Source organism: Furipterus horrens, unplaced genomic scaffold (assembly GCF_987537825.1).
Source record: "Furipterus horrens unplaced genomic scaffold, mFurHor1.1.pri manual_scaffold_4, whole genome shotgun sequence".
Classification (NCBI taxonomy): Eukaryota; Metazoa; Chordata; class Mammalia; order Chiroptera; family Furipteridae; genus Furipterus; species Furipterus horrens.
In genome coordinates this window covers 200260247-200276748 of record NW_028327174.1, presented here as the reverse complement: position 1 = coordinate 200276748, position 16502 = coordinate 200260247, and the positions used below count along the sequence as shown (strand labels likewise).

Below are 16502 nucleotides of genomic sequence, written 5' to 3'. Positions count from 1 at the left end.
GGTCTCATTTGCCATCTTTCCATAGTCTTTCCTGCTCTGGGGACCGTGCACCAGCGGAACCTCCCAGACTGGGCTGGCCGTTGTCCGGCTGTTTTTAAAAAAATCAGGAAATTGCTGGAATAGTTCAAACATATTTCTTTGGTTAACTTATTTTGAAGTTTTTCTCTGTTTTGTATTTTAGCTGGCCTTATAATTTATCAAAGACAGACTCATTGTTTTGGCAAGTGCCCGGCCTGGAAGGCTCCAACAAAAACTCACAGCGCTCTGCCTGAATAGGAATTTTTAAATGTGCTCTCAGTCTTGAACTTGGAAATGTATTCTAGATGCAGCAGTGTGCTGGGAGATTTGAACAATGCCAGTTATCATACAACATCGCCCTAGACAGAGAGCTTTTTCTTCTCGTCCCTGGCCCTCAAGGCAAGCCATACCTCTTCAGGCCTTCACTGTTTCTGGAATTCAGCACTAAAATTTGTCTCTTTTACTCATCTTTTTGGCAAAATAAGATATTCCTTAATCACTCTTACAGAAGTGATCATTATTAACGTTTGACTTTCAGTTTTTACAGTAATAGGATTATGCTGTAAATACCATTTTTGGAAACATTTAAAAAAGTTTAAGTTATACAGAACTTTCACTTTCCCTTATCTTTAAATATTCTTTTACATTATTATTATTTTTTTACTTGCTGCATATCAGTCCATTAAGGGTATGACATATATTTAATCAATCACATTACTGGGCATTTGTTTCAAATTATTAGCTATTATAATTTGATGGATCTCTTTTATGAACATTTAAAGTTATTTCATTAGGATAAATTCCCAGAGGTAGAACTGCTGGGTCAAAGACTAGTTTTACTCCTAATCATTGACAAATCCTAGAAAATCCAGTATACCAATTTTCAGGTCTTCTCAATAGGCTGCTGTTCTTCTGCTCTCAAAAATACCTAGACAGCAGGTCATGGTGTTCAGCAGCCCCTGCCTCCCCTGCGTGCTGTGAAGATGTGTGGGCTTCTCATCAACCTGAAATGTCCAGGAGGGAAGGTGTCCCCTGGTCAGAGCTGCTTGGTGACTCTGACTCACCAAGTTTGCCAGCTGTTGACTAAGGATCATTGTAAGGTCATTTAGTGGTGTCTTTGCAGCTATACGTCTAGAACTTTCCAGTGACTTGCCCCAGGCTACTCTGCCTCCCTTCGATGTTTTCTCAAGACCCCCACCCCCCTACCAGTCAAACACACACAAATTAAGAATTCCAGGTTGTGACTGTGACTAGAGGTTATCAGAGGATAGAAGGTGCAGGGGCTTCTTTCTAAACCATGCAGTTCTGGCCCTGGCTGGTGTGGCTCAGTGGGTTGAGCGCTGGCCTATGAACTGAAAGGTCGCCGGTTCGATTCCCAGTCAGGGCACAGGCCTGGATTGCAGGCCAGGTCCCCAGCTAGGGGTGTGTGAGAGGCAACCGATCGCTATTTCTCTTACACATGGATGTTTCTCTCCCTCTTTCTCCCTCCTGCTCTCCCTAAAAATAAATAAATAAAAATGTTAAAACTAATAAAAAATAAACCCTGCAATTCTATAAATTGGAATGATGACAGCAAGCAAATTTTTGTAATTGGGTGAAAAGAGAACTGAAGGGACAGGGCAGATAACCCAGGTGATTAAATTCATTTGTCTAATTGGACCCACAATGTTAAAGTCAGTGGCTCAGGCAGCTTGAAGAGAGCTGGGTCAGGAGCCAAGCGCCAGATTCTTGCTGCCCTGGGGCTGGCCGCACACCCTCCTGGCCTGGCGGTCAGACCATCTGCCCTCTGAGCGGAGCCGCCACGTGTCACTGGCTCTGGGCTAACCGTTACAGATAGCAGACATGCCGTGCAGAGCGGGGAGCTCAGAATAAAATCTCGTTTGTGCCTGCTTTCCCTCCAGCCTAAAAAACAATTAGTCTCTGATGATAACAACGAAATAAAATATTGGAAAGCACAGCTGCTCGGGAGAACATTTACTGTTATTTGAGCTACCAGGGCTAACTGTAAACTATTCCTCATATGCTGTTTCCAAATTTTGGGTCATAAAAAATGGGGTTCATAATTCATTTTATTACATACAAAGGAAAAAAAGCGACTTTCCAAAAACTGCAGTGAACGGTTTATCCCTTGAGGAAGAGCAGCGAGTCACATTTGAGACATCAAAGGTCATGATCAAAAAGTTAATGAATCTTATTATTTATCTATGGTAAATATATAAATATTTGCTCTTCTTGTTAAAAGGTCAAAAGCCATAAGCAGCCCTGATAAAAAACATGATGGTCTTCCTTGATCAGCAAACCTACCGTGTTCCCTCTGTGAATGTGAGCGGATTTCCTGGTGCCCCTTACACTGTCTGCTTGTGACCATTGAGACCCAGCCGGCAATGTTAGTTTCTCCTTAATATTTGAAATACTACAAAAAAGTAGTACTGGGTGGAACAGGAAGTCACTACACATGTGGTCCATGCTAATAATCTAAATGGATTACAGTATTTTTGTCTTTAAATCCATTAGGATTTAGAAGCATTGGGCTGCAGTTCAGTTTCTAATATATTATTTTCTTTATTTAGATTTTCTATTTAGTCTGACCTTTTCCAGTCCGGGCACATGCCTGGGTTGCAGGCCAGGTACCCGGTTGCAGGCTTGCGAGAGGCAACCCATCAATGTTTCTCTCACACATCGATGTTTCTCTCTTTTTCTTCCTCCCTACCCTCGCTAAAAAATAAAATCTTTTTTAAAAAATAGAATTACCCAAATGATGATGAAAGGTTTAACTTTGGGTGTTGACTACACAATGCAATACACAGATGATGGATTATAGAATTGTACCCCTGAATCCTATATAATTTTATTAACCAGTGTTAGCCCAGTCAATTCAATTAAAATTACAAAAGAGAGAGAGAGAGAATTACCCAGCAGTGAACTCATGCATAAACAGTAGTCCTGTACATACTTAAACCTATTTGGATTTATTTGGGGAGATTCCAAGGGCCTGTCACAGAAATTCTAAAGTTTAAATCCAGCCTTTCTGATTGACAATGAAAGTGGTCTAGGTTCTATTCAAAGACGTCCGTGACTTAGAGTCTTAGGTAACTGTGGTCATTCTGGACTTTTTTAGATTACCTGTAAATTCCGTGACTCTGACTCATTAAAAAAAAACCCTAAATCCTCTGAACTTCTCTGTGCCCTGAAGTAATGTTGCTGTAAGACACGGTGTCTTTTAGTATTAGAATGGAAAATTTAATTATTAAAAAAAGCTTATGGCCTGGCTTAGAATGGAACTACTGTATCTCTTTAAGATAATAGTTGCTATTTTTAGACTGACTTCAAAAGAGATGAGAAATAGTGATGGCTTTAATCTTCCTGAAGTGGTAGCATGAAGAGGTGCACTTTCTAAAACACCGAGTTACTTGCTGGTTACCCCAGATACCTTTTTGAAAATACTACTGAAGATATTTTTTAAGTGTATCTGTTATAATAAGTAACTGATTAAGCTGACTCTTCCCATTCTTGTAAAATAAACACAACGGTTTACTAGACAAAAATAGAGTTTCCATATTAAAACTTGGGCGGAACAATGGCGCATTCCTGGGCCCGGGATTCCAGAGCGAGTCTTAATCCGAAGCAGATGGGTGCTGGGACGGAGGAGAAGACAGCGGGCGCGTCTTCCTCGCGGCCCGGACGGGGCAGCCGCGCTTTGAGCGCGTGAGAGGGAGGCCGTGTGGATACAGAGACTTGCGCCGGGATAGCTTTTGCCCTCGAGACAAAAGCTCCCAGAGAGAACGCTCCTTTAACGTAAAGGGTAGACCTGTTCCCTCCAGCATGTTTGTGCTTGATTTCCTTCTCCTCAGTGACCTTCCAGGCTGGGTTTTACACAGGTTGCTGCTTATTTCAGTGGCTTCCACCGTCGCATGGAGCGGTGTCTGGCTGTGCGTTAGACTTACTACAGATACAGCGTCAAGGACATCAGGAAACTATTATGGGTTCATGTGCTTACAAAAGCGATCATGTGGCCAAAGCGAAGACATCATTGGAGATGGGGGGAATGGGGGGGGCGGGGGGCGCAAGAAGATCACAGCCGCTCCCACCCAAATGGTGCTGGGGCTCCCCAACAGGGCCCACCCCCAGACCTCATCAGTGAAGCGGTCCGTGGCTGGCACGATGGATTTGTCGCCAGGAAGCGCTTATCTGCCCCATGGTGTGTGTACACAAGGAAATACTTGCACACGTGTTTACATACAATAACAGCGTTTGGATCTCTGGTTCAGAACTAAGCTATTTTAAAAAGTCACCGAGGCAGAATCATTTCTCCAAAATGAATGCCGGGGCTCTCTGTCTTGTTGCTTGTTAATTCTTTTTATGGAAGAGATGAACCCTTCCCCTGCCCTGGATTTTTGTGTCTTTTTCTGAGGAAGGTTTGTGAATGAAATAGAGAAGGTTTTAGACATTTGAGGTCAGCCTGGGGATTTCCCTGTTTTTTCTTTTCGTATTCATAACAGAGTGACAAATGATAGAACCCCCGTAGGTGAAAGCATTCAGAGGGCTTTGTGTTGGTCGCAGCAGAGGACCAGATGGAGTGCGCGCAGGTGGGCCTGGGCTTCTCAGGGTAGCGGGGCAGCTAGCGTTTGGGGGCCTGGATTATGTGTTTACTGGTGGACACGGTAGCAGCGGAAGCCAAGCAAAGCATATGGTCAGGGAGGGAGCTCATAGGCCTCTGACAAAGAGGAAGAGCATGGCAGCCGAAATCACCGAGGGAGCCGAGAAGTGGGTCCGTGGTTTTGGGGTATCTGACGGCCCCACGAAACTAAAACACCTCAGGTAATGAGGAAATTCATTTGGAAACAGTGATATGGTTACCTTGGTCTGGGAAGTGTTTCTGTGTGAATGGGGAAGAGAATAAAGGAAGCCTCTTCAGGGGACCACCTTGGGCTTTTACCAGAACGCTTATGAGTCAGTGAGTCACGGAAGTGAAAACCAGGTTAAGCTTTCAAGTCGCAGAGGCCAGAAACCAGACTACAGCGCAGAGATGCTCAAAACCTGTAGATGTTATCTGTGATCAGATAGAGGGGGGGCATAAACCACCCCAGTGTGTCTTTTTAGGGTTTACATTTGAACGTGTCTCTGTTTTCTTTTTCTTAAAAAAAAAAAAAAAAATCTATTGGGTTTAGTAAAACAAAACAAACAACAAACAAAAAGTTGCCTTGGTTATGTTGGAACGAGGCCCTTTTCCTGTCGTGTCTTTGGCTCAGGGTGGCCCATGTGCCAAGCCACCTGCAGGGCAAGCCATCCCTTCACCTGGCAGCGGTGGGTGTGCCTCACGTGGAGCTCAGGTGGCCTTAGAGACCCGGGAGAGAGGGTTTATCCAGGGAGCCCCCACAGCACCCCATGAGCGCACAATGGTGTTACCGACCTCACCATGGCGGGTGTGCGTGGGCGACCTGAGAGTTTACAGACACCCCTGTGGGAGCTTTAAACTCAGTTCTGCGCTGTGTCAAAAAGCGCCCCTCTCTCATAGGCGTGTGATGGACCAAAACGGGGACGAGAAGAGAGAAACACATCTGTGAGTTTTAGAATTGACTACTTAGGAGAAAGGCAACGCGGTAAAACACGAAATAGCACACACACGCAAACGTCAGAAGCCCAGAGAGGGTGCCGAGCTTACTGCTGCTTTAAAGTGTGTCCTAAAAATAAACATCACGGAGAGTTTTAGAAAGTTCCACTTAGGTCAGTGGTTCCTATGTCGCTGTCGTTCGTCAAACCCATTTAGAATTAAATTAAAAATGTATGGATTCCCTCATCTCCTCTCCCTCAAAAAAAAAGGGGGGGGGGTCCATCCGGGCACATAAGTCTGTGAATCTGGCCAAGTGCACATGATACAGAATGGTGACTCACATTGGTGTCTAACTAGAAAGGAAGGCCAAGTTAAGACAGTAGAGGATGGCAAGGTTTGTGACAAACGGGGATGCACAGCCTCACCTGAAGTAAATTCAAATTCTAAACCATTTTTTAAAATAGCACTTGCTATGTTATTAATAGCCAAGAGATGGAAGCAATCCAAGTGCCCACCAATAGATGAGCGATAAAGAAGATGTGGCACATGTATGCAGTGGAATATTACTCGGCCATGAAAAAGGACGAAATCTTACCATTTGCAACAGCAGGGATGGACCTCAAGGCTATTATGCTCAGTGAAATAAGTTGGACAGAGAAAAACAAATACCATATGATTTCACTTAAATGCGGAGTCTAAAGAGCAAAATAAATGAACAAACAAAATAGAAACAGACTCATAGATTCAGAGAACAGATTGATGGCTTCCATATGGGAGGGGGAGTTGGGGGCTGGTTAAAAAGGTGAAGGGACTGAGAAGAACAAATTAGTAGATACAAAATAGTCACAGGGATGTAAAGTTCAGCACAGGGAATATAGTTAATTCTCTTATAACATCTGTGGATGGTGCCAGGTGGGTACTGAAATATTGAGGGGGGATTAACACCTTGTAAGGGGTTTGATTGTCTTACCACTACGCTGTACACCTGAAACTGATGCAAAATAATATTGAATATAAGCTGTGATTAAAAAATAAAATTAAAAACTAGCAGCTGCTAAATACAACACATTTCAGGTAAATTTGAAACCAGCCCCTCCAGTCTGCAATTGTAGGCTTTTAGTTGATCTCTGTAAACGCGGGGACATTCTCACTGTTTTGTCCTCAGGCACGACAGCAAGCCCAACTACGTCAGCAAATGGCGGAGGACAGCAAAGCGGATTATTCATCGTTTCTTCAGAAATTCAACCATGAGCAGCGCGAGTATTACTACACTCACACGCCCAGCATATTTCAGGTAAGTGTGTCAAGTCCTCCGATTTGCCTCTTTAAGAAGCATGTGGCTTTGGGGTCACGGCTGCTGGACTTATGTTCCAAGCTCTCGTGGGATCCTCAGTTTCCTCAAAGTCAAATCATTTTGTAAAGCATGCAGACCCAGCATTGACTAGCAGTCGGTTGAAACACCCTGTTAATCTCAGGGTTAATCACGGGCCTTTGCAGACTGCCCTGTGTTGCCCCTGTAGTCCGAGAGCTGCGATTCTTAGATCAACACTCTGCTAAAAGGACCATTCTGGTTACCAAAAAAAAAAAGAAAAGGCAAAAGTCAACTTAACTTTAGGAATCAAAGCAGCATCCGTAATTGTAGGATTTCAACAGGTGGCAGTTCTCTGCTGTTTTTCTTTCGGCTCCTTTACCTTTGAGCATCTTTTACAACTTCACGCCCAGTGGTAGGAAAAAGAAGAAAGATTTGCCTCCCAGTGTCCACACGCACAGCTACCAAGAGCCTTCACCTGGTGGATGGAAGGCACCCTGGTTCCGTCCCAGCCGGCTGGGCTGAGACCGTTAACCAAATACCGCGCTTTCGGTAAAGGGGAGAGCAGTGAGTCACAGGTGAAGGCAATGTTTGAAATCTAACACCACATGGTGTTAACAATGCACCTACTTGCGTTTGGGGTGCTTGCTGAAATTGGAGTGGAGCTGTGTGAAGTGGCCATTTGGGCAGCCTGACAAGTCACCAGATGTGCGCACAGCTGGCCAATGGGGCGTAATCAGCTGAGGGTTGCCGCAACCCTACCCCGTGTATAGGTCTGCTTCCTTACTAGACCGTTGATAAGGGTAGCCCTGCTGTGGAAAAGCAGCACCCTTAAATAACAACGGGGGGCCGAGTTCACCGTGTACAAAACCGAATGTTACAGAAAATACAAGAGATGGAGGAGAGGAGGATAGTGAGGCTCGGAGAGTCGATGAAGACCTACGCCGAGGTCGACCGGCAGGTGATTCCCATCATCGGCAAGTGCTTGGACGGCATCGTGAAGGCCGCTGAGTCAATCGACCAGAAAAATGTAAGTATCGTGGTTTGGACCTCACTTAACCATGGTCTGTGGCACCGTACTTCTTCCACGGTGACCTCATTTCAGCTTCTTGTGACGGGCCGTTGCCCTCAGGGGTCAGGGGCGATTTTCCACTGTAGCCGCTTCCCCGCTGCCTGAGTTTTTCTGTGTTAGGAGCCCCCGCCCCATTTCTCCTCTCCTTACATCTCCGCGTCTGCGGTTTGGTCAGAGGCTTTGGTGGTTATACCTGCCTGGCTCCCAGGAGGAAACCAAGGAATAGCCTCCGGGAGGCCTTCTCTGGTCACCCTATCTGACACTTAAGTAGTCACCAGTGTTTCTGGGACGCAAGATGGCGCTGCCCTTGGCACGTCCGCTGTGCCTATGCCCTTGGGGCCACACGATTAGGGGCTGCTGTCCTAGAAGTTCACAAAGGAGTCAGTTTCAAACTGGAAGAGAAAGCCGCCCACAGCAGCCTGACGCTCTTCAAAGGTGACACAGGAGTCCAGTATGGCCAGTGGGGTAGGAGCCCACCAAGTGGCCCTGAATGTGGAGCGCTCCTGGGAGTGGGCGGTGGTGCTGGTGGATACAGCGACCGCCAGTGACAGGCACCGCTGGGAAGTGACAGTGACGCGCTCCCAGCGATTCCGGGGAGGAGCGGCAGATGTGGACATTTCTCGGGAGAGCTACGTCAGTGTTGGCGGTCGTTCCTGGGTGTTCACCTGCGCCCAGCGCAAGGGGCGCCCCGTGTGAGCCTACGAGGAAGCCCCTGTTGAGGGCATCGGGCCGCCGGGGACGGTGGGACTGCTGCTGGCGTGGGAGGCCCGGAAGCTGAGCTTGGTGGGTGGGAGCCGGGGTACTGTGGTCCACATGCTCCTGACAGAGTTCCCGGGCCCGGGGGTGCCTGCGCTTGCCCTTTGGGATGGAGCATTGCTGACCCACTCGGGCTGGAGGGGCCTGAGGGCCTCTGGGATGTCCACCCCTGGAGGCCCTCGTCAGCTCTTGGCCGGCCTCCTCCAGAAAGCGTCTGGAACCTTCTAACTTGGCCTCGGGCAGCCCCTAGCTCCCGCCGTGCGGTGTGGGCCCCCGTGCGATGATACCTTGGTCATTTTCCCCTCGCCCCGGGGAAGCGCGGCTGCCAGGAGTGTTTCTCTGCCCGGCCGCCTTCAGCCGCTCTGCCTCCGCGTGCCCAGGTGGTTCCCAGACTGTCCAGTCCTGGGGACTTCGCTCTCAGCTCTATTTGGACTCTTTCATCACCATGATACTTCCCTCTCCTTCTGTCCACGTGCCACTTCTGTTTGTTCTTGGGGATCCACTGAGCCTCTCCCCAGTAAATCCTGTCTACCGCTGGTGGGAGCGCTGCCGTCAAGGACTTGGCCATTTCTCTAAAGCATAGAGAGAGCCCAGGCTCCGGCCCCTTCAGGAGGTGCTTTACGGGCTGTGGCAGAGCGACACTCGCGGCCCCATGCGGCTGCAGCTCCCCTCGCCGGGAGCCCGTCCGCCGTAACCTGCCCACCTCGGACGCCCGGCCAGCCCTGGTCAGCGTTGGGCCACGTACAGCCACGGTTAAGGGAAGACACGCGGGGGATAGCGAGGGGATTAGTGCTGCCAGCTTTCCTCTTGAGACGTTCTATCTTCATTTCTGCGACAGCTGGAGCTTCCAGAGGGAGGAGAGAGACCTGAGGTCTTGCGCAGTACATTCTGGGGCCTGTTCAGACCCAACCCTCACGCTCCCATCCCCCACCTTGGCAGCAGAATGTACTTAACCTAGGGCAGTATTAGGGGTTGAAGAACACCTGGTGGGGTGAGTGTGTATGTGAAATATGTATTTCTCTGGCCCTGTGGTTCCATCTTACCCTGCCTTTATAATGGTGATGCCACAGAATGCCTCTAGGGGACAGAGAGGGGGACTGGGTCTAGCAAAACTAATCATCTCTGTAGTTAAAGCTTGTTTGAGCACACACACACAAAAACAGTCACCGGTAAATTCCTGTGAGAAGGGGCCTTTTCCAGGGAAATCGTAACGGTGGGGTTTATGAGTTAAGCCTTCCAATGTGTCACCGCTCTGTGAATTCTGACTTTTAGCTTTATCGACTTCAAGCATTGATTAAAATCTGAAATAATCCGGATTTTAACTTTTTTTTTTTTTAAGATTTTATTTATTTTTAGAAAGAGGGGAAGGGAGGGAGAAAGAGAGGGGGAGAAACATCGATGCGTGAGAGAGACATCGATTGGTTGCCTCTCGCACGCGCCCAACTGGGGAACCTGGACCACAACCCAGGCACGTGCCCTGACTGGGAATTGAACCGGTGACCCTTTGGTTTGCAGGCCGGCACTCAATCCCCTGAGCCACACCAGCCAGGGCTGATTTTAATTTTTATATCAGGAGCTTGGGAATGTCTTTTTCCTTGAAATTGTACAATTTCTCAGGATTCTATCACCGTTCATTCTTCTTCACCCGTAATGTGTATGTTGCTGAATCCAAAGGTGTGTTCTGAGTTCGTTCAACTTCTTATTCAAGTTCTTCTCAAACTGTTCGCAGCCTTGGCCCCTGCTTACCTGCTCTGCCTTCGTCTGGTTCCTTGGAACCCACACGGTGCTGGCTTTTACCCTCGTCCCTGGTCTCAGTCTCCTTCGCCTGTTTGTCTTCTTATCATGTAACTTTGGGGTCCTTCGGGACTTGGACCTTAGATCTCTCTCTTTTTCACATTCACTCCTTCGAGTGATCCATGGACTCTTGGAACACGGGGTCTCATCTCAACACTGACTCACACACATTTTACGGTTCAGCCCGGGCATCCGCCCCGCACTCCAGGCTCACATTCACATCTGCCAGTGGCTTGTCCGCCTGGCTGCCTCACAGGTACCTCGGATTTAGCGCATCCCAGACTGAGCTCCTGACCATTCTCACCAGACCTGCGCCTCCCACGGGCTTCACGGTCTGGTGACCGGCACGGCCATTCTTCTGGGATCTGGGAGTCAGCCTCGATAGTCCCCTCTTCTCACACCTGTATCAATTTTATCAGCCAATCCTGCTGGCTTTACCTTCCAAATACGTTCTGAGCCCAAACAGTGCTCACCGCCCTGGCTGTTACTCTCCTGATCTGAGGGCTCCCTCATCGTGGGTTACGCAGCAGGAGCCCGGGTAACTGCAGGGGACGTCTCCCTGTCCCCCCTCGTCTGCCCCGCCCCTGCCCCGCACCTCATTCTTCACACAGAGATGGGGGCCCTATTACAAGAAGTCAGGTCCTGCCCCACCTCCTCTGAGAACCCTCCCTGGGCTTCCACCCCCTCACAGGAAAAGGCAAAGTCATCTGGAGCCTCCAAGCCCTAAGCTATCAGGAACACCCCAAATTCCCTCCCCATTTATCTCTCTGACGTCCCCTGTCCCCAGTCCTCCCCAGCGTCCCGGCCGCAATGGCCTCCTTGGTATCCCTGGGACACTCCAGGCATGCTCCCACCTTGCTGCCCCCTGCCTGCAGTGTCCTTCCCACAGATACCTGCATGACTCCCTCCGTCACCACCCTCAGGTCTTGAGAATGACTGCTCTGTTCTGTTCTGTGTCCTTTGAGATTTGAAAGGTCGCATCTTTCTTAATCCGTATAGGTCAGCTTTGCTGGCACATTCCGTTCCTCTTTCCAGACACCCCTGCTGTATTTTCGATGCGTTTTTCAGGTTTATCTTTTGCAGATTTGGTTCTTGACAAAGTGGACGTGGTCTTGCTGCTTTGATCTTCGCGTTTTTATTGTAGGTCGCGTTTCATCATTCCCTCTTCATCTCTGCCTCCTTGTGTGTAATTACTGCCATGTTCCTTTCTATAATGTTCATTTTGACAAAAGTCGGTGGTGTCTTTATGAAACGGTTCCCTGAACGCCCACCCACTCCATTCCACGCCTGTGGTCCTCCCCATGAGCCCCCGAGGAAAGCCCTGAACTCAGAGGTCACAGCCTGCCCAGGGCCAGGTAGTGAGGGTGCCCATCCTGCTCCGAGGCCTGTGTTCCTCCCCCTCACCCCCCCCCCCACTGCGCTCTTTTCATTCCAGAGCAAGAACATGCGGGCACCCGTGTGACTCGGTTCCCTCGTCCCTAAGTGCCCGGCGCGGTTCTGAAAGGGCAGGCGGACGACTGCAAAACAGACGATAACATTATTTAGAGCATTTTGGGGAAAAATATAGTAGGAAACGGGGATAGGGAGCGATGCCGGGGTGGCGTGGGCTGGTATTAGTCCAGGAAGTTCCACTGGAGCGAAGACTTGAAAGGAAAAGGTGATCTAATAATAAATGACTTGAAGTGGGACGGAGGACAGAAAGCTCCCCGCTCTGTTCCTGGCCCCTCCCCACTCCATGCAGGCTTTTGATCACACGATTACTTGAAAGTTCAAGCTGGTTTGTTTACGTAAGGTCAGTTCCCATCGACACCAAATGGTCAGGCTGTCGCTGGAAGAGATGAAGGTCGTAGCCACCGGCACGCTCAGCATTGTGGGAGGTAACCTGCCGGGGTCGGCTTAGCTTCATGTAACAGGAGCAATTGTGTCTGACACGGGAGGTTTAGTCTCCCTCTCACGTGAAAAGATTTCTGCAGGCAGCGGGTCTGGCCGTGGCATAAGGGAGTGGTCCTTAACTTTTCACGGACCCAGGTTCCTCCCAGTTCTCAGGTCTTGATGATACTCAGAATGGCTTCTGGAGCCCCGGCCATCACATCCAAACCCCAGCAAGCAGAATACGGAGGCAGGCCTATGCCATCCCCTTAAAAAGGCTTCCTAAGCCCTGGCTGCTGTGGCTCAGTGGATTGAGCATCGGCCTGCGAGCCAAGTGTCGCTGGTTCAATTCCCAGTTAGGGCACATGACTCGGTTGCACGCCAGGTCCCCAGTTAGGGGCGTGAGTGAGAGGCAACCACACAGTCATGTTTCTCTCCCTCTCTTTCTCCTTTCCCCTCTCTCTAAAAATAAAATAAAACAAATTAATTAATTTAAAAAAAAAAAGGCTTCCTAAAATGGTGCGCTGTGCTTCTGCCTACATCTGAGTTCTCAGAAGCTAGACAGGGGGCCCCTCCTGATGTACAGGAGACTGGGGAGCAAGGTCTTTAACTCGGCGGCAACCTGCCCAGCTCCAGGTCAGGGTTCTGTCGCTGAGAAGGAAGGGCGATTGGCCATGGCAGGCAGTGGACAGTCTGCAACACCTACCAATCATGAGCTAAAACAACTACGGCTAATTAAAATGTGGGCTTACGTTAAGGTGAAATCTTTTCAAGTCATCTTCTCTAGTTTTTTTCTTTTTAATCAGATGACCACTGAGCTAGAATGTTATCACAGATCACATGCATTTTTGTCATGCTTCCTCTCTACGTCAGTTTCTCTATTTGGGACCCTGTGGCTGTAATGTTCTCACACCTCTGTCCCCACCACCTGACCCTGAGCCCCTTGAGACATGCTTAACCCGATGTTCCTGGCAGAGGGCACACCATAGAGCAGGCGGTCAGCTCATTGAGTCCCTCAGCACACGGTTATTGCGTGCCCGGCGCCATCCGGGGAGCAGTGGTCCAGTGGAGGAAGAGCAGAAATGCCACTCGGCGGAGGGGAGACTGAACAAATACATACACGAAGTAAAACCATGCAGTGAATTACTATCACAATGAACCAAGAAATTGGAGAGGTTAGCTCCTCTTTGCTTTGACTTTGTATATGCTAATTGCTTTAACCCTTTGAGTGCCGTGCGTAATTCGAAATTTGGAGCAACATGAGAAAAAAATTATATCAATATATAACCTGAGGTACAAAAAAAAGAGAACAAAACATAAAATACGAATTATCCCATTGTTATTCACATTTATAGCCATCGAAAAAAGAGTTACTGCAAGCGAATCTGGCACTTTTGGGAGAATTTGTCAGCGTCGCTCTCAGTGACGTTGGCACTCAAAGGGTTAAGAACTTCTGATAGGAAACAGATTTTTGGATTACTCTGTTTTTCAAGGGAATTGCTTAATAATGGCCCAATTTTAGCCAAGTTGTTCTTAATTAATATATGTTTCCCAAATGCAGAAAACTGGTTACTGAAAGTATTTTCAAACCTTAACAAATGATTTTTTCTAATGATAAAATTATTCCTAGAAAAATATCTGTTATCAATCAGTGTAACTTCCTGAGATAGCATCTGTATGCAGTAAAACACAATTCACTGTATGAAAAGTGTTTCCACGTATGTGAACGTGTTTGTGTGTGATGCATGTAATTTCAGGACTCACAGCTGGTCATAGAAGCTTATAAGTCGGGGTTTGAGCCCCCCGGGGACATCGAATTCGAGGATTACACTCAGCCGATGAAGCGCACCGTGTCGGAAAACAGCCTTTCAAATTCCAGGGCAGAAGGCAAAGCTGAGCCCAAATTTGGTGGCAGGTCCAAAGGGAAGTTGTGGCCGTTCATCAAGAAAAACAAGGTACTGGTGGGTGGTGCCCGGTGTGAGATGCGTTTGCTAAGAGTGTGTAGATTTTGACTTGATCTTCTAGTCTTAAAAAACAAACAAACAAACTAGGATTCTAAACCTGCAGCCTCCGAATGCAAACAAAAACCTAGGGCGTTATTTTCTTGTAAAACAGTATTTCTCTCTGGTGGTGGTCCTTGTGCCATGGCCATCTGTCTGATTCCACATGCATTGTCACTCTGCCATGTCACCCGCACTAACAGATTCCTGACCTCGGCCACGCCCCGTCACGCCTTCCACTCCTGAGCGTCCCCGACCGCTGGTTACCTGGGCTGGGACAGGGGACCGTGTGCAGAACTCCCGTAACCACTCATCAGCCTACCTAATTGAAATTGCTCCCGGGGATGAATAGCTTGGTTTTGAATTCATGCTAACATGTGGCTCCATGAACATCTTTCGTTGTCTCTTTATAGCGTAGTGTGTAGGTGCATGACAGCATTAACCTGGGCGTATAATATGATGAGGGCAACGTGACCGCTTTCCCCTTAGAATAACTTACTCTTAAATTTTAAAAGGCTGAATGCTGTTTTTTATAACCGTAGCCTTTAAGGCCCTTCATTTTCTCCCACTGAGCGGAGTCAGTTTAAGTGGTTTTAAAATATCCCCCCTCCTGGCTTCCCCTGGCTTAGAGTAACCGATCAGAACTCTGATTTGCATGGGGACGTCTGCATGAGCTGCTTGTAAATATCTCCTGCTCTTCTTCCTGTTGCGTTACTTACTGACAATCCCACTCTCCTCACGTCCTTCATTTTGACGTGTTCTCCATGTTTTCTTTTGGACCATGGCCTAAATATTTTAATTGTTTGTGTTTTACTTGCTTTGGATTTCAAATATGATTTGATGCTTACTTTTGTTTTGTGTCTTATCTTCTTGTTTCTGATTTTCACTGTCACTGCTCCATCTCTTACACGTAGCTTATGTCCCTTTTAACATCCCCCCATCAGCCTCCCCCCCCTCCCCCCGCCTCTGCCTCACCCTCTGCTGTTCCCAACGGCCCCCAGTCTCCCAAGCAGCAAAAGGAACCCCTCTCCCATCGCTTCAACGAGTTCATGACCTCCAAACCCAAAATCCACTGCTTCAGGAGCCTAAAGCGAGGGGTAAGTCCTGCTCTGGAGCCCTGTCTCTCTCGCGCGCTTTGGTGGCATGTTTCGTTCTGCATAACTTGTTTTGTTTGTGAATGAACCCGTTGCGTTTTCCCATAACGCAAAACAGTGAGAACCTGCGATTCACGATGCGCGGTTAGAAAGAAGAGGGAAAGAGAGAGGGAAGGAAGCAGGGTGGAGGGAAGGAGAGAGCCAGCTGGGGCGGATCCTGTCTGTTGAGTGCATTCCAGAAGGGCTGTGAGGTGAGGAAAGAGAAGTCCCTGTACAGTCAGAAAATATTTGCTCAGTAATTCCTGGAACGCGGTGAGTGTCATGGCGCCGCAGCCCTGGGCCGCGCCTCCGGGCTCGCAGGGGGAACCAGGGCGAGCGTGGTTTCTTCCGCTCTTGGCGTGAACTTAGCAGATGTGGGTAAAGATTCTGATAAAATGTCTGCCTGGAAAAGGCCTGGTGCAGTGTTGATCTTTAAAACGTGAGATGACAAGAGCAACTGGTATTCGCTGAGCGCCTACTACATCCCAGGCTCTGTGCCCTGTGCTCGTGGCTAATTTCAGCCACCCTAGGAACCAAGGTAACTCGGGTTTCTTATCTTACTGAAGAAGAAGAAAACCGAGGCAGAACCGGACGAAGTTAGGAAGTGGGACAGCCAGGAGGGAAGGCCAGGGCGCCTGCTCCTGCTCTGGGATTCCGTGACAGCCGCATTGAGGCAGACTCTGTTACAAGGCACGTGGCTCCGAGTAGGTGTTGTTTAGACTCAGGTGGGCCGTTTGAACTACGACCGCACGCGCTGCCGTCCCAAGCTTTCTGGGAGTGACAGTAACCCAAAGGGGACAGCAGTTTGGGAAAATACCAGAATGAAGTAACGGGTAGTGTCCTGAATAAATCTAAATGGTCAGTCTAGTCTGAACTGTCCCCAAGTATTTTTATAGTGAATAATGCAGTGTGGCCATCAGGAGCAAACACCGAGCACTGTAACCCACGCGGAAAGGGCGTCTCGAACCCTGTCCCGTGGAGGCTGCTGTCCAGCTGTGGT

At 48.4% G+C, this 16502-nt stretch overlaps 1 protein-coding gene and 1 pseudogene across 15 annotated transcripts in view; both read left to right on the top strand.

Annotated features, from left to right (window-relative positions):
* FNBP1 (formin binding protein 1) overlaps positions 1 to 16502 on the top strand; it is a 112444-nt gene that overhangs the window by 73755 nt on the left and 22187 nt on the right. For 7 of the 15 annotated variants that reach the window (XM_090274885.1, XM_090274883.1, XM_090274889.1 and 4 more), the window contains exons 7-10: positions 6735 to 6863; positions 7762 to 7908; positions 14127 to 14324; positions 15284 to 15466. In XM_090274885.1, the coding sequence (XP_090131011.1) occupies positions 6735 to 6863; positions 7762 to 7908; positions 14127 to 14324; positions 15284 to 15466 (657 nt within the window). The remainder of the gene's footprint in view (positions 1 to 6734; positions 6864 to 7761; positions 7909 to 14126; positions 14325 to 15283; positions 15467 to 16502) is intronic. The other 8 variants (XM_090274888.1, XM_090274893.1, XM_090274894.1 and 5 more) reach the window with 2 other exon arrangements.
* Positions 8246 to 8934, top strand: LOC150013828 (SPRY domain-containing protein 4 pseudogene; annotated as a pseudogene).